General features: G+C 36.5%; 1 protein-coding gene across 4 annotated transcripts in view; it reads right to left on the bottom strand.

The window, feature by feature from the left end:
- The window catches only part of MAPK14 (mitogen-activated protein kinase 14), a 97779-nt gene that overhangs the window by 11190 nt on the left and 58606 nt on the right, over nt 1-27983 (bottom strand). For all 4 annotated transcript variants that reach the window (XM_069073535.1, XM_069073537.1, XM_069073536.1 and 1 more), the window contains exons 3-8: nt 27421-27479; nt 17591-17702; nt 17150-17179; nt 16720-16767; nt 9096-9210; nt 8479-8550 (exon numbers count right to left, since the gene is read on the bottom strand). In XM_069073535.1, the coding sequence (XP_068929636.1) occupies nt 8479-8550; nt 9096-9210; nt 16720-16767; nt 17150-17179; nt 17591-17702; nt 27421-27479 (436 nt within the window). The remainder of the gene's footprint in view (nt 1-8478; nt 8551-9095; nt 9211-16719; nt 16768-17149; nt 17180-17590; nt 17703-27420; nt 27480-27983) is intronic.

Genomic DNA, 27983 nt, shown 5'->3' with positions numbered 1-27983 from the left:
TAAGGGCAAATAATGTGAATTACATCCTCTGGATAGACAGCAAAGGACAATAAATATTAATAGCCAGTAGAGGGCACTCCCCCTCTACATGCTCCTTCTAGGTACACTAAAAAAGCTGGTCAGATTCATTAGGTTAAAGCCTAATGAAGCAGAATGCTTGGCAAAATCCATACATCCTCAATGGCTCTTTATCTAGTAAACCATAAAATAAAAAAAAAAAACCAACCTTCACCTCTAGTAGTCAACACTTCCTGGTACAGTCTCCAACTACACACCAAATTAATCTGAATTGGCTAGAATGTCTAATAGAAGAGGGTTCTATTTGGTTTTAGCTTATCAGCCTTGTATACAGAGGGAAATTAAAAAGGAAGCGGAAGAGTATCTTGTAAAATCACTCAAACTATTCTTCATTAAAAAAAAACACCACCACCTCAGTTAGAATTAAAATAAATATTCCAAATTTAGCCCCACACATCATTGGATTTTTTGTTGTTGCTGTTTGGTTGTGTCCAAATCTTTGTGACCCCATTTGGGGTTTTCTTGGCAAAGATAATGGAGGAGCTTGCCATTTCCTTCTCCAGTTCATCTCACAGAAGAAGAAACCAAGGCAAACAGGGTTAAATAAATGACTTGCTCACGGTCATACAGCTGTCTGAGGCTGAACTGGAACTCAGGTCTTTCTGACTCCAGGCCCAGCACTCTACCCACTGCACTGAGTCACCTAGCTACCCTATCTTAGACTGCCTCTTTTCTATCTCAGCTTCCCTATTGGCAAAGAAAGAAAAGCTAAATTAAAATTCAGAGTAATTCTAAGAAGACAAATTTTAAAAAATCTGAAGTACTACAGATGATGAAATTATCAACAAATGATGATAAAGTATCACACTAACTCAACCTGAACTTTCTCCCTGGCTCTAGCTACTTAGTGTTCAACCATAAACTGATTCCCTTTAATTCAAACCCTTTTAAGATTCAATACTTTTTGGATGAGAATAAAGGCTAGTAATAAAAAATATGGACCTTTTACATTTTGCTGGTTATGTACCTCCTGGGAAGAGGGCCCAGGGGTCTTAAGTTTTGATGAGCAGTATTTATTGTCAAGGTAAGGCTGAAGGAAAAAAATAATTAAAGTAAATCTTTTTATGATAAAGAAATAATTCTATTTCTTACCTGCTGCTGGTATCTTGATGTTTTTTCCCAAGTACCACAAAAGTACTTAGCATTTAAGCAAATTCTGTACAAACAACTCTATTGCATCAGGCACAAGGAGTATATAGATTCTCACTCTGGGAGAACACACGTAAGCAGCTATAGCTCTAAACTAGGTTTGGGGGCTGATGTCAGAATGCTCAGGGCCAGTCCCCAAACCGAATTGGACTAACAGAGGATGATGGCTGGTGAGTGGTGGTAGACACTGGGGTGTTTCAATGTGATCCCCATGGCTCCACCCTTAGGAATACTTAGTCTCATGAATCATTTATATCTTTAAATTAGTCTCAGACTCTACAAAATGATAAGGAAAAAAGATATGCCACCCCCTTGAATGAATGTGAGAAGCACATTTAAATGTTTCTGTTAATGACAATATGTGAAAGAGAGGTTCCCTCCTAATTTTAAGAAATCATTGCTTTGCATATGTCTTAGGGTTACAAAATTTTATTAATAGGATTATTGGCATCTTGCCTCAAGCTTTCCCCCAACATAGATCAGAAATGAGCAACAGTCCAAAGAAAGAGAATTCTTAATTAAAACAACTTATATTCCATGAAAAACAAAGGCAAATCAGTATGGATTCACTGAGATCCATTACTTTATGAGATTAAAAATTTTAGGGCTTACAGTACAAAATGTTGACAAATCTTTAGAAAAATATCCAGGTTTTAGCACCAAGCCTCCATTCCAAGACACCTGTATACTAAAAGCTATGAGAAGGCATACTTATTCGGGAAAGAAAAGGGGACAGGTATACCTTACTTTAAGAAAAGACCAGCAATGCTGAATCTTCATTGTGTCATGGACCTTCTTTAGCAATCTGATGAAACAAATGGACTTCTTTTTGGAATAATGTTTTTAAAAATATAATAAAATAAAAATACAAAGGAAACCTATCACATTGAAAGTTTTCAAGATATTTTTTTTTAAGTTCAGACATCCCAGATTAAGAGTCCCTGAGAAAGATAAACATCTAACCAACAAGTCAGATAAATCAGTTTATAATTATTTGCTTTACTAAAGGTTTTACGGCACCATTTATTCTCTTTTCATTTAATGTATGAATCAATTTACAAAAAAGTCAGTTTAGAACACTAGTCCAATAACTGGGAAACCTGGGTTTCAGTTACAGTTTTGCCACTAACTAGTTGTGTGATCTTGGGCAAATCAATTTAACTTTTACCCTATAAGGGGATGGGAGTGGTTTATGGGTAGAAGGGAAGAGATGACATTATTGGTTCATATGATCTAAGATATTCACCTTGAAATTCTATGACATCTCTATGTATAGCTGACAACTTACAGTTACCTCAATTATGAGATAAAACTAAGCTTTCAAAAAGACAGTTTAATAATGTACTTATGAAAATAATTCCCAGAAATAATGCTGGATTTATATATACATTCAGTGAAATCAATCTACAAAATCTCTGCTGTGAGAATTGGGATTTGTAACAAGAACTTCTGACAAGTCTGTCCTCTAACAGAGGCAAGCAGAACAAATGTTCTATTTTAAAATCACTTTGATAGTGAGACGAAGAGAGGTCTTTAAAAAATGAGGTTATTACAAAATGGGTCTTTATATGAGACATACATGTGAGAAAACTAGGATAAATGAGATAACTGGGCTTTTCCATAATTTTACAGATCATATGGAGGGTAGGGGAACCCACATCTGAAGCTATACTCGAGGGTGTGATTAGAGGGCTGAGGTAGATTTCAGTCATACTGGAAAGTAATTTCCTCTTCTGTAAAATGAAGGGATTAAATTGAATGATCTGTAAAATTATTAAACAGCTCTAAATTCTAGAAGCCTATGATGACTCTAGCATTCTTATATCAGACAATCCTGGTCCCTCAAAAGGAATAGCAAATAATAGCTAAGGAGATAAAATGTTCAAGACTTTCTGAGTGGTCAAATGCCCACCTCAGCAATGCAGATATAGACTTGGTTGATGTTTTTTTCCTTTTCTCCATAGGGGTGAGTCACCAACTTACAGACTAATACTTGCAGAATGTTTTAAAATGAAAGAAAACATTAAAAAAAAAAAAACAGGTGCGGCTAGGTGGCGCAGTGAAAATAGAGTACCGGCCCTGGAGTAAGAAGAACCTGAGTTCGGATCCAGCCTCAGACACTTAACACAAAAAAAACTAGCCATGTGACCGTGGGCAAGTCACTTAACTCCAACTGTCCTCCAAAAAGAAAGAAAACATTTTCCATTCTGTTAAAAAAAAAAAGCCAGAAAATTCTACACTCATATCTACATTCATACTACTACTACCACATATCAGCATTAATTCTGTGATGTCAAGTCACATGTGCTATTGTAAAAATTCAAAGCTCCCTGGGGACAACAACATACAGAGGAAGAAATTTTCAAGCACTGCCAAGGACAAACAAATGTCTCCTCTGGGCTAAGATATAAGCCAATAAATTAATCTGTGGTGCCATAAAATATCTACACCACATAGCTTACCAGTAATCATTTGGGCTGGAGAAAACTATTGCAAAACATTCCTAACAATTCATGACAACTATGAACCACTGGATCACATTAATCTATATCAAATGCTCTTTATTGGCTCATCTCTAAACCACGGGTTCTCTATATTTGGTTCTCTCTCCATTTTCTGCAAAGATTATTTTGCTATCTAAAGACAATTTTTAAATTGAGTACAACCCAGAAAACCACAAAAATTCACTTGGCAGCAGTCATAAAAAAGATATGCACCTAAACTGTTAAGTCTAACATTCTTCAATCATAGCAACTTGAGAGAATTGTGAAACAGAAAATAATAAATCTCTACCACTGTATTAAGTTTATAGACTAGATTATTTTTCCCTGAAAAAAAATACACAAAAGTAATAAATCTTGCTTTTAATTATGTGGGTGTCAGTAACCTACCTAATATTCTGACTTTTAATGACAGGGCAGGGTCATCCCTAGGCAAAATTGTGGATTAGACCCACTGAGTCTAATTATCATATAATCTCAAAGGTACAAGCTAACTGTTAACCAATGAAATATCAAAGAATGATGCAACAATAAAATAACAATATAGATTACAACAGTCCCACATAAGGCTCCAACTTCTTCGCTGGCTATCCATGGCCCTCTACAAACTGACCCTGTCTTACTTCTCCAGCTTTACCCAGCATCATTTCCATCTATGTACTTCCACCAAATTAGATCATTTGTCCTTTCCCCTGTATGTACTCCAGGCTTTTCTGTTGGAGTGTCCTTGTGTTAACAGTTTCCTATGCCCAATAAAAGCACAGTACTGTGCACTTAAAACATCTGCTAAACTGAAAGAAAAATGATGCTCAGCAGGGCAGTTGTTACTGGCAAACAGGCCATCATAACTTCTGGCTAAGCATCCTCTGTAACCATTCACTGTTTAACAAGGAGAGAAAAGGAAGAGAGAAATTCACCTAGGAAGGGAAAATAAGACCACGTGAAAGCTGTGCTAACTCACGTCTGACAGACAAACCACAATTTCAATGCCTGTGTAATAACGCACATTTTTTCTGCATGGGGCTGTTTTACTTTGGGGCTTCCTTGGTCATATTTCTGAATTATTTCACTTGTTTCAAGATTACTGAATTGATATAATAAAAAAAATTCAGATATAATGACTTTAAATGCTCATACAGTTGTTAAGTTGTTTTTTTTTTTTATCACTTTGGTACAAGCTCATCACAATTCCAGTCTCTCTCTGTAAACAGCAGACCTGGAGTAAGCTTAATGGTAGGCCTTTGCAAAGCTACAGAGAGCAGAGAATTCCAAGCCAGCAATATATAATTAACTCTAAGAATCAGTGCTCTTTAACACTTACAGAAGGTCCTACTTGTTATTAACAAAAGACACTTCCTGGAAGGACATTGACCTTAAAGGGAGGAAAAAAATGATACAGGCAAAAAATGATTTTAGGGTTCCAAAGGAAATAAGGAAGATACCTTCAGAAATCCACCAGTTCTAAAATGGATATGATTAGCAAAATATGAGAAACACAAAGAAAACTGTGTATTGAGTATAAATAGTACTTTCTAGAAGTTAGTTTTTATATTGAGATATGTTTTAACGATATAAAGACATGAAAGTCTTTTGTTTTCTAAAGCACTGATGCTGCCCATGCATACAAGCTTGAATTACCATGAAATCTAGAGGCAGGAATATAATTTTATCAAAAAGGTAGATAATAAAAGTTCTAGCAACCTGATGGAAAGAAGAATGAGAACAGAGACTAAAAATGTTATGCCCATGTTAAATCATCCTTTTAAATCCTTTTCTAGTCAAAAACCATGTAACCAAAGAACAGCTGCTGACAAAATAGCTTCTTTTCAGACTTGGCAAAAGTTAAAAAAAAGAGAGAGAAGTAAAATCTGATTATACAATAGGTAGGAAGATCATAAATGATGGTGCTTCTAATGTGAATCTGTAAATGAAGCAGTACAAATATAGAAAGGGCGACCACACAAGGAACAACAGTATTGGATGGCAAATTAGGGAAGTTACATTTGATTAAAGGTCTAGGTATATTTAGTTGAAAAGGTATGTTACTCAATAGTTAGAAACAACTTTCACGAATTTTTTATTTTTGCTTTTTTTGGGGGGAGGGCAATTGGGGTTAAGTGACTTGTCCAAGGTCACACGGCTAGTTTTTTGTGTTAAGTGTCTGAGGTCGGATTTGAACTCAGGTCCTCCTGACTCCAGGACTGGTGCTCTATTCACTGTGCCACCTAGCCACCCCTACAAATTTTTAAAAAAACCTATTAATAAGGGCTCTTTTCAGAGTTTTTGTTATCTATCTATAACTAGATCTCACTTTATCTATGGTATGGCAGCAAAGATTTCTTTAAGATCTTGAGTAAAGAGTTAGTTGGTCTAGTTCAATGTATAGGATAAACAGACATGAAATGAAGGATTCAGGAGCAGGAGTTTGCCCTTCTCCTGTCTTGAATCTTGGCACAAAGTTCTCACTATTAGTGTCATTGATGGGTTTTGGAACAAAACAAGGGAGCAGATTCATCTTTAGAAGATTATAGTCACATGTATGCAAGCATGCAGGTAGGTATAGTCAATACTGCTTGTTGCTACTCAGTCATGTCCAACTCTATTTAACCCTATTTGGGGTTTTCTTGGCAGAGATACTAGAGTGGTTTACCACTTCCTTCTCCAGCTCATTTTACAGATGAGGAAAGGGGAGGCAAACAGGGTTAAGTGAACCTGCCCAGGGTCTCATGGTTAGTGTCTGAGACGGCATTTGAATTCAGGTCTTTTTGACTCCAGACCTGGTACTCTATCCACAATAACACACATACATGCATATATAATATTCACACATACATAATCATAGATTTAAAATTGGAAGGCACCTTAGAGCTCATTTAGTCCAAACTCCTCATTTTACATTCAGGAAAACTGGGTCCAAGGAGGTACAGAGTGTGTGTGTGTATGTGCATGCATGCGTGTGCGTGTGTGTGTGTGTGTGCACACATACTATCAAGAAGAAGAGGCAATGAGCCAAGGACAGCAGTACCCAGGATGAGTTTCTGAAGAGAATGCTTCGAGGTGCATTAAGTACAAATTCATATACATGGGAAAACCATCAAGTACAAGGTGGATCAGAGAAAGGTCAGAGAAGGAAAAGACACTCATGGACCAACCAGGAAGTTATTAGGAAATAACACCAGAAATTAAATCATCATAGAACTTAAAAACAAGAGCCACAAGTAATGGACTTCTGTCAGCATGTATCTAATCTTGTTCTGGGAAAAGTGGCACCTTTATTTGGAAGACATAAGTATTCTATTTTATTAGGACATCATTATCTTCTCTGGTAGAGAAAGATAATTCATATGGGATTCTATAACTTATAATAAGAATTATCATTTAAAAGACTATTCTCTTTTGGGCACCATACTCACCAAGTAATGTTATGATTTTTTAATCTGGTATCTCAGTTACAGTATTAGGAAGTACCCTGAATAGGGAACATGAATATTATAATTATTATAAAGACATATCCCCAATTATAAATTAATAAATTAACATTTTAGTTTCTAGGTCAATCTCATTAGTTTTAGGCCAGTTTTTTTTCCCCCAGGACCTGTTTGGTCACTCTCAAGTGAGCTGGTATAATGGCTTCTGAATCTGTAGGATGACTGGTCAGTTCTGGGGCAAATGCAATTAATTATGAATCCTCCACCAAAAGCCAATTATAACATATATAAGTAACTAAAATTTACAGATAATCTATCCTTCACAACCCTCATTTTGCTCCATAATTCAATCTTCCAGAGCTACAAATTTGGGATGGATCAGAGTTTTAGCAAATCACAATCTAGTAACACTGCTGTTTAATGAAATGGTCAAAGGAGCACAACAGAAAGAAGAAAGTCAAAAGTTAAAGGTGTTTGGATGAACCTTAAACTACATCATTGGATAGAAGGAAATAAGCATTGTTAACTACCTGCTATGTGCCAGGTAGATTCCTAAGCATTTTATAAATATTATCTCACTTGATCCTCATAACAACCCTAGCAGGTAGATGTTATCATCTATCTGCATTTTACAGTTGAGGAAACGGGCAGACAGAGGTTCAAGTGACTTGTCCAGGGTCACATGACTCATAAATGTCTGGGGCTGGATTTGAACTTAGGTCTCCTTGTCTCCAGGCTCAGCATTCATTCCACTGCACCACCTAGTTCCCAACTTAATGTGTCCCTGAATTAATAAAAAAAATTAGGTAATTTGGATAAGAATAAAGAGGTTCAAAGAAAGAAAGGCACATGGTCAGTAAGTGATCATTCCTCACCCTTATCACACAGAGCCAGCCGATGTATCAGTGGGGAGAACAAATAGAGATTTAACATTTCAGAGAAGAGTTCTCTAATTTATCAAGAGCACCTTGTGCTAAGTTAATATCTGCAATACAGCAACCTATGCTTGTCATGGGGACTGAGAGATCTTAGTGCATAGACTCTAAACTCATTCAGGTCTGTTGCAGTAAGATTACTGCGATAAGGGACTCACTGTGAAGAGATGACAAACCATAGATTTAATGTACTTTTCTGATTTGTAAGATTTCCCCCCCCATCTCACTGTATAAAGTGACCTGTAGCTAAGTAGTAATGTGGACCTCATAAAGTAAGTCTAGAATGCAAATACAACTGAGAACCATCCCTGGGGATGGCATACGAGGTGATATACTCTCATTTGGGCTGAAAGAAAAGGAAAGAAAACAAAACTTCTTAAAGGATACGGTCTGTACCCGGAAACAGTGTCCTTCCAGTCAACAGTTCCGCCATTATGCATCCCACTGACCAAATATCAACTAGGCAAAAATAAATGAAAGAGAAATAAAAATGCAACGAAAGTATATTTGGCAACAAATGAACTGAACAACTCAAGGATGAACATTTTAAACTCAAACATCTTAAATATCTGCTATATAAAGACATCCAGTTTATGTGACAAAATCATATTCCTCAGGTTATACCAATGTTTCTAAGTTGATGTTGTCAACTTTCTCCTTTTATAGAGGCAGAATTCATTAAAACCTATACCTAAGGTGGAAGTAATGTAATGGCCACAAAGCATCAGGAAGTTTTTTTAATGGCAGGATGACAGAGTCTGCCAATAAAATGATCTGTCCAAATACCAAAGGGATCTTTTATCCACAAGGAGAAATACTCTAAGGAGATGTTACTGAAAATTTAAAAGGGCAAAACAACAGTTTGAACAACAGTTATGAAAACCTGATTGCTACTATATACAAACCTTTAAAAAAAATGAATAGGGGAAGAAAGGAGGCCTGTGGGTGAGTTTTTTTTTTTTAAAACCTCAATAACATGTTAAACAATGATCAGCAAGAAATACCTGTCTGGTTGTAATGCATCCAGTTCAGCATGATTTCAGGAGCCCTGTACCACCTGGTGGCCACGTAGCCTGTCATTTCATCATCTGTATGCCGGGCCAGTCCAAAATCTAGGATCTGAGGAAAAGAAGACCAGGGATTGTCCTGTTACTTCTCCAACTGTTCTTTCAGTCTACCATGATGGCTCCTTGCCCCTTCTGACAATTTATGGTAGGTGTTTCACAAGGCTGTATCTTTGGCTTTCTTTCCTATAAATTATTTTTTGGTAATCCAATTCACTTACTTTGATCACAACTATGATCTCCACACAAATGATTCCAAATCCGTAGCTCCAGCACTAATCTATCTCTGCCTTAACTTCAGAGCCACAAACCCACAAGTCCAAAAGCAATCTTAAGGTCTTTGACCTACACTTATTACTTTTTAATTTAGTTGATTTTGTCAGCGTCATCGCCATTAAGTCTCAACTGTTTAAAGTTGTACTGCTGGACCACTTCCTATGCCTTTACATTGCCTGTCCCTCATGCCTAGAAAGCTCTCCCTCCTCAATTCCACTCTCTTAGCTTTTTTCTGGGGCTTCTTTCAAGACTCCAGCTCAAATTCTATCTACTTGGAAGAGGTCTTGCCCAGTTCTTCCAACGGTGAGTGCCTTTTCCTTTTAGGTTACCTTTGATCGGCTCTAGTTATCTTGAATACACCTATTTCTGCTTCCATTAAAATATAAGTTCCTTAAGGACAGGGGCATTTTTTGCCTTTTCTTTGTATCCCTAATGCTTAGTACAGTACCTGGCATATAGTAAGTACTTAAGAAATGCTTATTGATTCTTTTCCTTCTCTCACCTTCACATTCAATTACATGCTAAGTCCTGCCAATTTAAAAAAATATAAAGTTTGTATATTACTAAGCTTAATAAATAATAGAACAGAAATAACATTTCATGGAAAACCATAAAATAAAATCTATTTACATTGTGATAAAAGTAAATCTTATATTTAATAAAGCATTAATCTTTTGCTCTAAGTCCTCCTCTGAACTCTCTTCTCTCCATATCCTTCCCATTTCCAATACTAGCTAAACAATGAAGAAAAAGACACCACCTCTCTCTAAGCCTTAGTTTCCTCATCTGCAAAATGGAGCTAAAATTTTGTGCTACTGACTTTACAGGATTGTTGGGAAGAAGGCATTCTGTAAACCTTAAAGCACTATGTAAATGAGTTATATACTCAATAGTTTTGTTGTCATTAAAAAAAAAACTCAGTATATATGTTGATCTTTTAACTCTACTTGTCTTTCTTGAATCATTTTATGTCTTCCTGTTAAAAAATTTCAAATCTCTTTTAAATAGCATCATATAACTTCATTATAATACAAGCTATATTTAAATATACAATTTGTTCAGTATTCTAATAATTTATTCACCACACTATGTATTTTTAAATTTTTTATAATTACAAATAAAATAACTGAATATTTCCCATAATAGTATAAATGAAAAATATACACATGGGAAAAAGTGAGGCCATTCACTGAAAACCTCCTCTTCCCCTCCTCAACTCACATCTTACAGGTGTCTTCTGCCATCATCTCTTTCTTTCACCCTGGCCTCACCTAATGAGAATTCTTTCAAAAGCAAATTCCTCTAGTTGAAAACGTGGTCCTATTCCATTCTCTCTTCTCCAGTAGCTTGCCCTTTCGGTCATCACCACTCTTTTCTTCAATTTCTCCTTTTCCACTTGGTTGCTTCCCTTAATGCCTACAAACACGGTGTTCCACTCTCAAAAGAACCTCTTCACTTGATCCTTCCATCCCTGCTAGCTGTCATTCTATATTTCTCCTCCCTTTTGTGGCCAAACTCCCTGAGAAAGTCCTTTACAACTGGTGTCTCCACTTGCTCTCTTCTCACTCTCTTCTTAATTCCCCACAGCCTGGCTTCCAACTTTATGATTCAACTGAAATCTCTCTCTCTAAAGTTACTAACAACCTTTTAATAGCCAAATCTCATAGCCTTTACACAATCATCTGTCTTGATTTCTCTGAGCCTACTGACACTGCCAGTCACTCTCTTCTCCTTGCCATTCTTTCTAAGGCTTTAAGGACACTATCTTCTCCTAGTTCTCCTCCTATTTATTTGACCATTTCTCAGTCTCCATTGCTGAATCTTGATCCAAGTCACACCTGCTAACCATGGGTATCCTATCTGGCTCTGTCCTGGACCCTCCTTTCCACTTCACTTAGTGATCCCATCAGCTCTCGGATTCAATTATCATCACTATGCTGATGATATCTTATATACTTACCCTAACCTTTCTGCTGACTTTCAGTCTTCCATCTCCAACTGCCTATTGGACATCTTGAGCTGGTATGTCCTATAGACTTTTAAATTCAACACGTACAAAACTGAAACAATCTTTCCCCTCAAATCTTCCCTTCCTCCTAACTTCTATATTACTGCTAAGGGTACCATCAATACCCCAGGCCAGCAATCTAGGTGCCATTCTTTATTCTTCCCTTTCTCTCCACCCCTACATCCAATCCACTGTCAAGTCCTTTCATTTCTACCTTTATAACATGTCTTGCATATAGCCCTCTTCTTTCCTCTGGTACTGCCACCATCTTGGTGCAGATTCTTATCATCTCATACCTAGATCATTTCAATGATCTCCTGGTTGGTCTCCCTGCCTCAAGTCTTTCCCCGACTTGGCTGCCAAAGCTATCTTCCTCAAGTGCAGGTCTGATCGTGTCATCTCTCTATTAAATAAACTCCAATGACTCATTATCACCTCCAAGATCAAATATAAAGTCTGTCTGGCATTCAAAGCCCTCCACAACTTGCCCTGTTTCCCACCTTTCCAGTATTTTTTTTAATGCTTCATTCCCTTTCAAGAACTGTAAACTGTAAGATCCAGTAAAACTGGTCTCCTTGCTGTTTCTCCTACAAGACTCTTGACTCCGTTTTTATTGCCTGTTTCTGCCATGCCTGAAATTCTCTGCCTGCTAGCTTCAAGTCCCAACTAAAATCCCATCTTCTACAAGAAACCTTTCCCATGCTCCCTTAATGCTAATGCCTTCCCTCTGTTGGTTACCTGCAATTTATCCTGTGTATAGCGCATATTTGCATGTAGCTCTTTGCATTCTGTCTCCTCCATTAGACTATGAGCTCCTTGAGAACGGGGATATGATAATTTGCTTTTCTTTGTATTTCCAATGTTTAGCACAGCCCCTGGCACACGGCCGCTTAGCAAATGTTTACTGACTGATCTCTCCAGTTCAGTTCCAAAGGCTTGAAATACGCTGCTTTTCCTCCTGACACTATATTGGTTTGAAATACCCAACTTTTATATCTGTGAAAAATGGAGGAATATGCTTTTAAAATGCACAACGATTGCGACCCCATGTCTTTGGTCATTTCCCGTATATTGTAAAAAGTTCTGGTGGTTTGTATGGATGTCATTTTGGTGCCTGGATTTTTGGGACACTATCTTTCTAAAGGTGAAGTTGTTGAAATGAATTTTGAGTTTCTCAGAGTTCTGTGAATTTTATATGCAGAACATTATTACCTTTTTTTTTTTAAAGAAAAAATTCTGGGAAGTTCCTGATGACAGTTTCCTGAAATATAGTTATCATATACTTTTCTTCTTCAATATTTTCTGGGAAGTCAATAATCATGAAATTTCTTCTCTTTGTTCTATCCTGGAATCTATCACTTGCACCTGCACTGATTACAAACTGATTTTAGTGGAATTATTTTAAGTGTTTCATTTTATACTTCAGTGGGCTGCCATTTTGTATTTTGCTATTGTAATTATTTTAGTTGCTACCACTTATTTTTTAACTATTTTTTTTCCCATATGTGCAATAGTTCTTGTAATTCCTCTCATGAGTATTTGGGTGCTAATTTTGGTTCTTACATTAGTTCCTCAAGTGTCTCTGTTACCCAACATCTATGTAATATTAATCATATTGCTTGATACTTTTTGTTTTGTTTCTAATACTATTTCTGATATTTTATGGAAGTTTATTTTTTCTGATGCTTACCTCCTTTACTTCTCTTATTATAATATATTCGTATTTGAGCTGTTCTTTGGTTTTCTTGCTGTATTTCTGTTGAATTTTTATTTTATTGTGAAGATTTCTACAAAAATGTTTGTTTTCTGTTTCTATTTTTTTTGAGGGGCCTCAATAATAAGCAAGGAACCCCTGTGAGCTCTCATTCTACTAATTTCCCACAATTCTCTGTCCTATTCATTTTGTCTCTGCAATATCTCTTACATCTGTCCCCTCTTCTATATACCCCCTCACTACCCCCTGCCTTGTCTATCTGAATTCCCTTCCAACAGGTGTGGAAAAAAAATTCACAGTTCAAAATTCAACAAGTCAGAGTTCAGTGGCCTATGTTATTTTTGTTTATGTTACTGTATATTTTGTTCTCCTGATTCAGCTTGCTTTGTTCTATATCAATTATATATGTCTTCCCAAGTTTCTATGAACTCTGCATATTTTCATTTATTATAGCATGAATAGTATTTCATTACAGTCATATATCATAATTTTTTAAAACCTATCTCTTAACTGATGGGCACTCATTCCCCAATTTTCTATATTAGAGAAAGTGTTACTATAACTATTTTAGTATATATGGGACCTTCCTTGGTATCTTCTTTTTTTGTAAAACAACATTTTATTTTTTCACAATTACATGTAAAAACAATTTTTAATAATCATTTTAAAAAGTTCTGAGTTCCAAATTCTCTCCCTCCTTTCTTTTCCCTCTCCCTGAGACAGCAAGCAATTTTCTAGATGTCTTTGACCGCCACAGAATGGAAAGCTCTACCAATAGTACATGGGCCTCCTTCCCTACAGTTCCCTCAACATTCTTCATTTTCCTTTTTTGGGGCAACTTTGCTCACTTGATGGGTGCAAGGTGGAACCTCAGAGAAGCTTTCATTTTCATTTCTCTTTTTATTAGGGATTTGAAGCACTGTTCACATTGTTGTTGACAGGTTGTATTTTTTTTTTATTTTGAAGACCATAACTTTTGACAACTTTTCTAACTTTTCTATTAAGTAATGGACATTAACTTTATATTTGTGCCAGTCCTTATATACGTTTGCCATCCAACTTTCAGGAAGGAGCATGACACAACAGAGGGTGAAGCCAGAAGCAGAAGACTAGGGTTCAAGTCTCACCCCTGGCACACAGTAATTGTATGACTCAGAGCAAGTCACTTAATCTTTTAGTGCTCTAGAAGTAAGCAGCAATGTAATTGGGAAATATTTAACAAAATACCATAGAACATATATAATGTTAATAAGTGGTTTTCTAAGTCAGTATGTATGCAAAGATTCTTATGCAGGGCATAGTGGGTCCTGTTTCTATTTGAGTTTGACATTACAGCTCTAGGTAACTCTCTCTTTTTTTAAAAATTAATTTATTTATTTTTAAAATTTGTTTGTTTACTTTTAGTTTACAGGATTCAATTCCACAATTCCTTGAGTTTCACATTTTGTCCCCCTCCTTCCCCTCCCCTCCATGGTGGCATATAGTCAAGTATAGGATCGGTAAATACTTTCACATTATGCATTAGTCAGGTTATAAAGACGGATTATATCAGATGGAATGAAAAATGGTAAAGAGGACAAAAAACCAAACAAGAAAAGGAAAAAGATCAGGTATTTTGCTTCCATCTGGATATAAACTCAGTTCTTTCTAGTTCTTTCTCTGGATGCACACATTTCTCTCCATCATGAGTCTTCTGGGGTTGACTTATATCACTGCACTGCTGAGAAGAGTCCAGTCTATCAAAGTCGGTCATCACACATAGTTGTATCTGTAATTGTGTACAAATTTCTCCTGGTTCTACTCTTCTCACTCAGCATCAGTTCATATAAGCCTCTCCAGGTAAATATGAAGTCCATCTGCTCCTCGTTTCTTATAGCACAATAGTATTCCATAACATGCATATACCACAACTTGTTCAGCCATTCCCCAATTGATGGGCACCCCCTTAATTTCCAATTCTTTGCTACCACAAAAAGAGCTGCTATAAATATTTTTGTACATATGGGTCTTTTTCCCACTTCTATGATCTCTTTGGGATACAACCCTAGAAGTGGTATTGCTGGGTCAAAGGGTATGGAATTATTTATAGCCCTTTGGGCATAATTCCAGATTGCTCTCCAGAAAGGCTGGATCAGTTCACAACTACACCAGCAATGCATTAGTGTTCCAATTTGCCCACATCCTCTCCAGCATTTGTCATTTTCCTGTTTTGTCATCTTAGCCAATCTGACTGGTGAGATGTGGTTCTAGGTAACTCTTTAAGACTACAAGCTGAAGAGAAGTTGCCAGCCTGAAATGGTAACGAGATTCCTCATATGGAAGTGCCCTATCTTAATAAAATCACAGGTCCAGTCCTTATTCCTTATTCCTTTTTTTTTGCTTTTTTTTGAGGGGGGAAGGTAGGGCAGTTGGGGTTAAGTGACTTGCCCAAGGTCACAGGCTAGTGTGTCAAATGTCTGAGGCCAGATTTGAACTCAGGTCTTCCTGATTCCAGGACCGGTGCTCTATTCACGGTGCCACCTAGCCACCCCATTATTGCTCATTCCTATTTGAGATGTTTTTGAGGCAATGACTTTTTAACCCATTCAACAGTTTCTCTTCTTATTTTTAGTTGCATTTCTTTTGTTTATGGAAAAGCTTTTAAATTTCATGTAACCAACATTGCCTATTTTATCTTTTATGATCACTTCTAGTCCTTGTTTACTAAAAAAATCTTACTTAGACACTGTGAAAGATTCCTCCTTCCACTCTCCTTTCATGTTTTTCTAAAATGAGGTGATCTTTTATATTAAGATCATATATCCATTTGAAGCTTATTGTGGTGTTTGGTATAAGATGGGGAGGGGAGGGTGGGGAAGGATGAAAGAAGGGGGAAAGAGGGGAGGTCTTTTGTAGTTGTATATATGCAAGTTCTCAGTATGTGTTGGTAGGCGCCTACCAGACACATTTTGTGGTTCTTCTGAATGGAATTTTTCTTTTTTCCTTCCAGGGATTTGTTAGCAATATATAGAGAAAGGCTGGCGATTTTTGTAGAATTATTCTGTGAACTACTACTTATTTATGCAGAGGTCTGGTCATGTCATTTTTCTTCAAAAATATCCAGCTGCTTCCTACTAGCTACCCAGGTAGTGACTGTTAGAACTAGAATAGGAAACCAAGTCTTTTGGCTACAAATTCATAATCTACCCCCCCACACCCTTACCACAAAACTTCTTTATCCAGGTTACAATTTTCTTATTCTATTTTGTGCCCATAATCACTATCATTATCAAATGCTGCTATTCCTGTCAAAGCTACTGATAATTCCTCATTTTAAGTATTTTCTTTTAAAAAAAAAACAACAAAACTTATCTGATATCATTTTTATTATTACTTTGAAACAGCTTACTAAATTCTGTGATGTTAAAAATTTCTGGATCTAATTTTCTTGGAGACAGCCTTAATTTCTCAGAAGAAAAAAAGTTGTAGCATAGTAATCCATTCTACAAGACACTTTTGCTTTATAGATGAAATGCATAGCCACAAGTTAGAGCAAACCACATTCTATGATCTTTACTTTACCTTACCTTAAGCTCACAGTCTTCATTCACAGCTAAGTTACTAGGTTTCAGGTCCTAGGAATAAATAAGAAATAGATTAAATTTATTTTTCACTGTAAATATTCTTTCTGAAGTTACAGGTGAGAACTCAGTCACTGTTAATCTTTCACTTTTACTGTAACTTGTTATATAGAATGAGACCTTCCAGTCACATAAGATAAACTTCATCTTATAGCCAGTTCCTAGTTCAAGTTACACTAAGTACATACATAAACTATATAATCACCTTCTCATTAGTTTAAGCCTAGAGAAATGTTAGAGATGTAGTTATCAATAGCAATTCAAGGTCTACAGAAATGACACTGCGTTCTGATAAAAGAACCTGGCTAAAATCCAAACACCCCTCCACTCCCATTACATTTAATCAAAGGAAATAAGAGTCAGTTAAAATACTTACTCTGTGTATAATGTCAGCTGAATGAATATACTATAGGGGAAAAGAAAAACATGTCAGTCAACTAATAAAAATATCTCCTCCAACACATTCTTTAACATCAGTACATAACACAATACACAGAGTCTATAATTCAGAGTTTATTTGCAACACATCTTTATGAAAACAAGATTGTAATTACTGACATTGGGCCTAAAAAATATAAGAGAAAATGGTAAATTATTTCCTATTATAACATATTGAATATCACTGAATTTTACAGCCACCTGATTTAGGCATTTTCATGATATATACCTTGATATCAGAGTGTTCTAAGTGCTAAAATTCAGAGGGGGCAGCCTCATGGAGGGCTGTATCTACTTTGTTGGTTTATCACAGAGACCATCTAAATGCATCTCTATTATTTGAATACCACTTTAAAGATCATTAGTGCTGAAACGCTACCTTTAGTCCCCGGAGAATCTGGTAGATAAGGAACTGTACATGGTCATCGGTGAGCTTTTGACATTTCACAATATTGTTCAGATCCGCCCCCATGAGATGTGTCACCAGATACCTAGAAATTACAAGGGAGAGTTACACAATATTCCAGAATCCCAAAGAAGGCAACACTATACTCAGTCAGATACAGAACATAAGCTAATCTGACGATTATGACCAATCTACCATTAATAACTATGTATAATCACCACCACTCTATGCTTACCACTTGTGGTGGAGTCACTTTTAAACCTGGCTCCATGTAATACTCATATCCCCAGGTATTTCCTTCTTGCCTAACTACTCACTAAAAAAACAAAGTGGAGAGAAATAAAAGTTTTGCACTGGTGTCCATTTGTCACCAGAATATAAGATTTAATTTCTTACACATGAATATAATGATGAAATAGAAAGTACTTTGTATTTTTAAACCTATTGTCTCATTTTTATTTCACATCACTTAAAAGTTCTCAAGTTGCAGGATGTAAAATGAAGAAAATTTCTTAAAAACTTTTTTTAATATTTTATTTCTTCTCCAATTACATGTAAAAATAATTTTAACTTTTTTTTCAGACTTTGAGTTCTAAATTCCCTCCCTCCCCTCATTGAGAAGGCAAGCAATTTGACACAGGTTATACAAGTGAAGAAAATATTTAAAACAACCAAACTGTTTAAAATTCTCTTTCCCATTTAAAAATACTGAGTAAAATGGAATTGTGCAATATGGCATACCTCCATTTATTTACCAGAGAGTACAGATATAAAGATGAGAGATATGTTTATTATCTAAAGGGGAAGCGATCTACAGAGCCACTAAACACTTATTACAGAGCTCTCTGAATAGGTGTGGTCCTGGTTATTAATCCTGCCTTTACAATAAGACTATGGAGAGATTATATTCAAGTCCAACAAGTTTACCACACTCAAGACATAATGTCTTGCCCCACTCAATACTATGCTATTACAGAGATAACACAAAATTCAGAACAGCACTAAAAATGCTGAGTGAAAAAATGTTTTCATATGTTCAGTTATATAGAGGAATTCAATTCACTCACACAGGTCAAATAATTTGTTTTTCTGGGGGGGGGGGTTGCCTTTTTTTTTTTTGGAAGGGGAAGGCAGGGCAATTGGGGTTAAGTGACTTGCCCAAGGTCACACGGCTAGTAAGTGTTAAATGTCTGAGGCTGGATTTGGACTCAGGTCCTCCTGACTCCAGGGCTGGTGCTCTATTCACTGTGCCACCAAGCCATCCCTCAAATAACAATTTATATGACAATGTGTAAATAATGGGTTCCCATTATCACCTGAAGCAATTTTGAACTTCTAGAGAGACTTATTATAAAGCTAAAGTGGCAAAAAACAAAAACATACCAGAGTTTCTCACTTTATTTTTATTCATCTATTCCGCCAAATTTGTTGTTTATTTATTTTGGGGGAAAAAACTTATTTGAAGCTCGAAATTTTCTCCCTCTCTCTCACCTCTCCCTCACTCACTGGGAAGGCAAGTGATTCACTTTCTTTTTTACAAGTTTACCTGCTTCTATTACCTTTAAAGATGATTTTAATTAAAAATTGATACTGGATTTATTTTTTAAAATCCCACTTAAGGAGTCTTACCATATTGGAAAACTGAAGAGATCAACGAATAGTATAATTATAAATTCTAGTTTGATGATTTCATTGGTATAACAAAACTTCATTTACTGTTGTAGGATGACACCTTTTTTAGGATGTCATCCTACAGGATGTTGTAGGATGACATCTTATCACCTTAAAGAGTTTCCTAGAACACTGACAGGTTAAGAGATGAATGGGTCAGTCAGAGGTAGGACGGGATCCCAGGCCTGGGATAACACTGTCTTCATTGGTACTTGGCAATAAAAGATAAAGCATTCACTGCAATAAACATGAAACATGGGTGTCTGCATAAGCAACAAAGGCCACATCTGCGATCTGATCTGCGATGCAGATATACATGCTTTACCCAGTCATGGAGTGGCGTCTCTCATACCAGTTCCCCAGCACTCAATATTTAAAGCTGGAAGGTTATCTAGTCTGGTGGTGTCAAACTCAAAATAGAAATGGATCCCTGTGGGCTGCATACTGACTTAGACAAACACAAATTAACATTATCTATGTTGTGCTGAAGTTCTATTTATTTTGTTAAACATTTCCCAATTACATTTTAATCTAGGTCACCCAGGAAGGGCCTGGCCAAGTCTGACATCCCTGATGTAATTCAACTCCTTCATTTTACAGATGAAAAACAGGGAGACTTAGAGAACTTAAATGATTTGCCCAAAGTGCTAAGTAGATGTGGGATTTGAACCTGGATTTCTGACTCCACATCTAGCATTCTTTCTAATAAACCACAGTGCCTAGTCAATTTACAAAGTATACTAATCACATCAGATGATTTACCCATGGTCACTAAACCTCTAAGAGTTAGAGACAAGATCCAAATGCAGAATTTCTGACTCCAGCTCTTTCTCCTATCTAACACTACTTCTCCATGAGAAAAGCAGCCTACTCTTTAGAAGCTGCTCTCTTTATCAGTTGCCTGGGTTGCCTACTATATGGGGCCTTTTTGTTTTTGTTTTCTTCTGTTCCTTTGCTTACAGATTATGTGCACTTAAGAGTTATTTTACTCAAGGTTGTATTGAGTCATCTGAACTTTTTCAGCTACACCACCAACACATGACTATCATGTGAGATTCAGTGTTTATACAGGCAGAAATGCTGAAACACGAAGAAGTCATTGGATCTCACTAAATTAGGAAGCAGAGCAGCAGTGGCATGATTCTATGTACCAAAGACCATCTAGTGACCAGCAAATGTTCTGCATGCTGAACATGAGAAAGAAATCACCTCATTGATTCCATTGTCCAGACAGAAACCATATTCAGATGATCAGAGGGAATGAGAGCTGCAATGATGGTCAATATGCTCAAAATTTAATAGAATCTGTCACACAAGATGATATTTAATGCATTCACATGGCAGCACTGAACTTTGTGGAATGAAGATACTTCATTACCTTCTTAGCTCTTTCACATCAAGGAATAGTGACTGCATATATCAAGTGCTAAAAGGAAACACTACCATTTCAAATCTGTCACCATTATCACTAATAAAGATGCCTAAAAAAGTTAATGAAATATACCATATCTATTCATTGTGGTGGGAGTCCTAAACCAGCCACTACAAATCTCTGTCAGTATGCAAGTCAATAATGTTGTCTGGTTACAATGGATATAACATTACAACAAATGTTGTCCAGATATTCTAGACAATGGGAAACCACTGGAGGTTTCTGAGCAAGGAAGTGACTTACTCAGGGTTGAGCTTTAAGAAGATTCTTTTGGCAACTGTGTGGAAGACAGATTGGAAGGGAGGAAGGGGAAGGACCTAAATTAGACCATATGAAGAGAAAGACGGATGACTTGGAGTTCACGAATCTGGGTTGGTAGCTGTAGCCCTCAACAGGAACATGAAGTTCTGAGGAAAGGTAGTTTTAGGTAGAAAGATGATGAGTTAATTCCATATTGGAAATACTGAATTTAAGGAACTAATAAGATAGAAATGGCTAGCAGGCAGTACTAATGTGGCAATGGAACTGAAGAGAAAAAGATTACTACTGGATCTAAAGATTTGGAATAGAGGAAACTGAACCCTTGGAAGCTGATGGCATCACCAACAAAGAGAGCTCTGAGAAAGAAGACAGCCCAGGACAAGGCCTTTGGAGATATTCACGAAGATGTAAGAAGCATGAAAATTCAGCAAAGAAAAGAGAAAGCAAATAGACATGATGAATAAAAAGAGAGAGAGAAAGAGAGTAATGTACTTTAAAGCCAAAGAAGGGCAGAGTACCAAGAAAGGAGAGAAGGTGGTCAACAGTAGTGAAAACTGAAGAGCTCAAGGAAGAAGAGGCTGAAGAAATGCCACTGGATTAAGCAGCAAAGAGATTAACGGTAACCCTGGAAAATGAAGCTTTTGTGGTGATGGTATCAACTTTAAATTTTGTTAATCTCTTCTTTGATTTTTAGAAATTCTAATTTGATGTTTTGTTGGGATTTTTTGGTTTGTTGCTTTTCTAGTGTTTTTAGATTGCATGCCCAATTCATTAATCTGTTGTTTCTTTCTACTATTGAAGAAAACATTTAGAAATATTGTTTTGGCCATGTTGTCTTATCACTATCCTTTTCCTTGAGTAAATTATTTTATGATTTCTTTGATTTGTTCTTTGACCCATCAATTATTTATGATTATTCTGTCTCAGGCTAATTTTTCATTTTTTCTTCAAAGGTTCTTCACTGAATATAATTTTATTTCATTGTAGTCAGTAAAAGATGCACTTAATTTTTATTTTTCTATATCTGAGTACAAGACTTTTATGCCCTAATACATGGTAAATTTTTGTAACAGTGCCATATGAGAACTATATATCTTCCTTTTTTGTTCCCATTTAGTAACTGTCAGTTTTAGCATAACTATTCTAAAAATCTCTTCAGTTCCTCAACTTCTTATTTTTTCTTTATTTTTAGAGTTGTCCAAATCTCGAAGACAAAGTTTAATTTATCTACTATGATAGTTGTGCTGTCAACTTCTCAATGTATTTAATTAACATTTTCTTTTAATTATTTAGATGCTATGGCATTTTATATATACATGTCAATTATTGATTTTGATTCATTTTCTATAGTGCCTTTAAGCATATGTTAATTTATCAGTTTATCTGTTTTTACTCTCACCTTATCTGGGTTCATGATTATTTTTGCTGCTTTTTTTTTGGAGGGGGGAAGGTAGGACAATTGGGGTTAAGTGACTTGCCTAAGGTCACATGGCTAGTTTTTGTGTTAAGTGTCTGAGGCTGGATTTGAACTCAGGTCCTCCTGACTCCAAGGAGGGCTGGTGCTCTATTCACCGTGCCACCTAGCCATCCCTTTGCTTTTTTTTACAGCACAATTTTATATTTATACTGCCAAAGACTCTCTATTGCCCAACTACCCATCAGTCACAGCAAATTAATAATGATTGTACCCTGATTTAAAAAGTCCAAAGTATATTTCAAAATGTTAAAAACCATCAGAGCAATGAAGAGTAAGACACACTGGACAATTTTCTAGGTAAAATACTCAGCACATGGAGAGCATACCAGTAAAGGAAGAAATGATACTTTCTGCACGTAACATTTTCTCTTCTATTATTTGCTATAAATAACTTTTACACTTTTAATTTTTAGTAAATGAATGTCACATGTCATATATCTGACCATCTTCCAAATATCAGTGATGTAAGCTATTGTCAAAAACAAATCTTTTAAAACTGATTTTGCAAAAGAGTATATCTACTTGGAAGAAAAATGCTAGTAGATATTCAATCAGGCTTATATGGCTCAAAAGAGCTATACTTACTTTCTGCCCTCTATACTATACACTGAGATACTCACACTGTTTGGAAGCCAAGAACAGTTTTCTGGAAGAGAATTCTTTCAGCTTCCCCCAACCCAACCATCATCTGGCAGAGTCAAGAACTGTTTTTATATTGCTCCTCCTAAAGGTCAAGCCTCACCAACAGGTGGCCCTTTCCCATGGTTGTTATAGCGTCCTCACAAGTGAAGCATGTTAGATCCATTACTCTTCCAGAAATAGAAAATGAGGAACTAGAATTGGGTGATGAACTAAAAGTGATCATTGGAACATCAGTACAACAAACATACATCAAACATGACTGAGATTCAACAGTCAAGCTTATAAGCAATTAAGATTCTTTTGCTATTAGCACACAAGATTAATATTCAGAAATAAAGTCTGCTTTAAAGTGCAAATGAAAAATCTTTGGTTTCCTAAATGAATTCTAAATGGCTCTGGAGAACCATGATTACCCTTGGCTGAGGAAAAGTTAGTTTTTTTCCAATGCTGTCAGTACCAAAAAGATGCAGATATACTCAGTCACATGACCCTAAATTCCAGGTCTTTTTCAGGCTGACACTACAAGTCTATATCTAAAGATTCATAAAGATCTAGTAGACCAAACCCCTAAGTTTCAAGAAAAAGAATATGAGGTTAGGAAGTATCAGGATGTCCCTTGACAATTCCTTTTAACTGGAAGGTGCCCAACACGCTACTAGGGAAGAATGGAGGATAACTATAAGCAGCTCCAGTACTAATGAAGAGGCCGGGCCAAAGCTGGAAGGAAGCTCAGCTGTGGATGTGTCCAGTGACAAAAGGAAAGTCCAATGCTATAAAGATCAATAATGCATAGGAATCTGGAAGGTAAGATTTATAAACCAAGGTGAACTGGATGTGGTTAAACAGGAGATGGAATGATTAAACATTGACATCTTGGGTTGTCAGTTAACTTAAATGGACAGGAATGGGTGAATTTAATTCATGTGATCACTGCATATACATATGCGACTGTGGGCAAGAATCCCTTAGAAGAAATGGAATTGAGGTATAGTCAATAAAAGGGTGAGAAAAACAGTCCTGGGGTATGATCTCAAAAATGGCAGAATGGTATCTGCTTAAATCCAAGGCAAACAGTTCAACATCACAATAATACAAGTCTATGCCCCAACCACTGATGCTGAAGAGGTCAAAGTTATTCATTTCTATAAAGATCTACAACATGTAGGAATAACACCAAAAAAAAAAAAAAAAAACCAACCCCAAAACACGTCACATTCATCACAGGGGTTTGGAATGCTAAAGCAGGAAATCAAAGGATAACTGGAATAACAGGCATGTTTGGCTTTAGAGTACAAAGTAAAGCAAGGCAGAGAATAGAGTTTTGTCAAGACAGCTCGCAAACACTTTTTCAACAACCCAAAAGGCAACTCTATACATGGGATGTCACAAGATGATAAATACAGAAATCAGATTGAATACACACTTTATAGTCAAAGGTGGAAAAACTCTATAAAGTCAGTCAAAACAAGTCCAGGAACTGACTGTGGTTCAGATCACGAGCTTCTTATTGCAAAATTCAGACAAACTGAAGAAAGCCGGGAAAACTGTCAGACCATATAGGTATGCCTTAAATAAATACCATCTTTTATGAATATGAAGTGGAGGTGATGAATGGATTTAAGGGATTGGATCTAGTAGAATGCCTGAAGAACTATGGACAGAGGTTTACAATACTGTACAGAAGACAGCAATAAAGACCATTCCAAAGAAAAAGAAGAGCAAGAAAGCAAAATGACTGTCTGATAAGGCTTTATAAATAACGGAGGAAAGAAGGAAAGTGAAAGAGAAAGATATAACCAATTGAATGCAGAATTCCAAAGAACAGCAAGGAGAAATAAGGTGGTTTTCTTCAGTGAGCAATACAAAGAAATAGAAGAAAACATCAGAATAGGAAAGAGGAGATCTCTTCAAAAAAACTAGGGCTACAAAGGGAACCTTTCATGCAAAAATGGACATAATAAAAGATAAAAATGGTAGGGACTTAATAGAAGCAAAAGAGATTAAGAGGTGGTAAGAATACACAAAAGAACTGTACATGAAAGATCTTAAGATCACCAATAACCACAATGGTATCATTACTGATCTAGAGCCAGACATCCTGGAGAGTGAAGTCAAGTGGCTCTTACAGGAAGCACTGGAATTGCAGCAGAGCTATTTAAAATCCTAAAAGATGATGCTGTTGAAGTGCTGCACTCAATATGCCAGCAAATTTGGAAAATTCAATTGTTTATGTCCCAATCCTAAAGAAGGTTCATGCCATGGAATGTTGAAATTACCAAACAATTGCACTCATTTTACACACCAATAAGGTTATGCTTAAGATTCTGCAAGCTAGGCTTCAGCAATATGTGAACTGAGAATTACCAGAAGTGCAGTCTACTTTTCAAAGAGGCAGAGGAACTAGAAAGCAAATTGCCAACATTTGCTGGATTATGGAGAAAGCAAGGGAGTTCCCGAAAAACATCTACTTCTGCTTGTATTGAGTACACTAAAGCCTTTGTGTGGACCACAACAAAATGTGGCAAGTTCTCAAAGAGATGAAAGTACCAGATCATCTTACTTGTCTCTTGAGGAACCTGTATGTGGGCCAAGAAGTAACAGTTGCAACCAACCACGGAACAATTGATCGGTTTAAGGCTGGAAAAGCAACAATGCTATATATCGTCACTTTATTTATTTAACTTATATGCAGAGTACATCGGGCAAAATGCCAGGGTGGATGAATCAAAAGTTGGAATTAAGGTTGCCAGGAGAAATAGCAACATTCTCAGATATGCAGATGATAACATCCGGATGGCAGGAAGTGAAAAAAGAACTGAGAAGCCTTTTTGAGAAAAGAAAATAGTGTGAAAGAGGAGAGTGTAAAAGCTGGCTTGAAGCTCAACATAAAAAAAAAAAAATTGGATCTTGGCAACTGGTCCCATCATTTCCTGGCAAATATGGGGAAAAGAAATGGAAGCAGTGTCAGATTTTATATGCTTGGGCTCAAAGATCACTGCAGATGGCAAAGTCAGCCATGAAATTAAGATACTTGCTCTCTGGAAGGAAAGCTATGGCAAATCTGGACAGTATACAAAAAAGAGAGACATCATCTTGCCAACAAAGATCTGTAGAATCAAATCTATTTTTTTTCAGTATCAATTTATGGCTGTGAGAGCTGGACTATAAGGAAAGCTGAATGCTACAGAATCAATGCTTTAGAATTGTGGGCCTGGAGAAAACTTCTAAGAGTCCGTTGGACAGCAAGGAGATCAAATTAGTTAGTACTTAAAGAAACTAATTTACACTATTCATTGGAAGGTTAAATGCCAAAGCTTAAGCTTAAATACTCTGGTCATGAGAAGATGGGACTCAGTGGAAAAGACCCTGACATTGAGAAAAGTTGAAGGCAAAAGGAAAAGAGAATGGCAGAGACTGAGATGGATAAATAGTGTCATGGAAACAACAAACATAAACTTGGACAGACTTTGAGAGAGAGTGGAGGATAGAAGGGCCTGGTGTGCTATGGTCCATGTGATCAGGAAGAATAAGACATAACTGAACAACAACAATAAATCTGATTCAGTCTTCCCAGTAAGATTCACAGTACACACTATTTGACTGTTTCTTCTAGTTTTTAAGAAGCTATCTAAGGTAGCTAGACTACTCTATTCTTTTTTTTTTTAAGGATTTCCTTGAGTAGATGTTAGTCACCTATTACATATGTAATGTAGGATAATTCATAAAGTCAATTCAGAACTTCATGGAACCACATGCCTTCAGGTGTCAAGTATGGTTTACAAGAGGGACTTGGGTCCTACCAATACTACTGAAACCTATTTAATCTCTATCCCTCCAAAAGGAGGAGTCAGGATTCATTTTAACTAGGGAAAGTAGTACTAAACTTGTGGAACTGAGCCATGGCCAGGACTCCATGGCTTTGCATTTCCTCCCCTTCAAAAATTTATAGCAAAGAGAGGCAGGATTCTATGATGGATCAGAGCTCAGTGGACTTTATTAAGAAGCAGTTTTCAGTGAAAGAAGGTCATTTGATAAGACAAGAGTGTCAAAAGGACCAGTCAGGAAAAGCACTCTCTCACTTAAAACTTCTGAATAGCTTCACTTTATTTTTTAAAAATACCCTGAATTCTGTAATTTGAAGTTATAAAAGGGAAGTATTGGTAGTATCTGTTAGTATTTTCTTTTCTCAAAGAGTTGGGTGTAACCTGAAAAGTCTTCTGAAGTCTAAAATGCTGCTAAGTAGGGAAGGGACTCACTGGAAAAGAGATGCTGACCTGCCTGTAGCTAGCAAAAGCTAACAAACTCAAATCATTTACTCACACATCATTGAATTCCTCCAGAGACTTTGCTGGTGTGAAAACATCTAACAGGCCAATCACCTATAAGAGAAAAAAAAAAGTCATTAAATTCTCCAGAATGGCCTCTTCAACACAAGCTTTTTCTTCTTCATTTTATGTGGGGGCAGGGGGGAGTAGGTAGAACTGGTCATGCCTCAATTCCAGTTGATTTCATTGGTGTAGGGAAAGTCTCAGGATTGAAACTTCCTTCACCAAGGCAGTTCGTCAAATCTTCTAGAAAAAAATTCCTGGGGTATTGAAAGATAAAGTGAGTCATCTACAGTCACACAGACATTATGTGTCAGAGGCGGGAGGAGTACTCAGAGGAGGATCAGAGATTTAGAGCTGGAAGTGACATCAGTGGTCACCTAAACCAATTTTACAAATGAGAAACTGAAGCCTGGAGAAAGGAGTGATTTGTCCATGGCCTCTCTCAGGTAATAAGCAGAACTGCTACTCATTCCCAATTCTGATGCAAACTCTGGTCCTATGACTTTCAAATCTGACTTTCTTTCCATGGCAAGGCCTGCCCTTGTATGTACTACA

The sequence above is a fragment of the Petaurus breviceps genome, unplaced genomic scaffold, assembly GCF_028583685.1.
Source record: "Petaurus breviceps papuanus isolate PSGF00001 unplaced genomic scaffold, PetGlider_PUasm1.0 90865, whole genome shotgun sequence".
In the NCBI taxonomy this organism is placed as follows: domain Eukaryota; kingdom Metazoa; phylum Chordata; class Mammalia; order Diprotodontia; family Petauridae; genus Petaurus; species Petaurus breviceps.
This window is presented reverse-complemented; position numbering and strand designations above follow the sequence as displayed.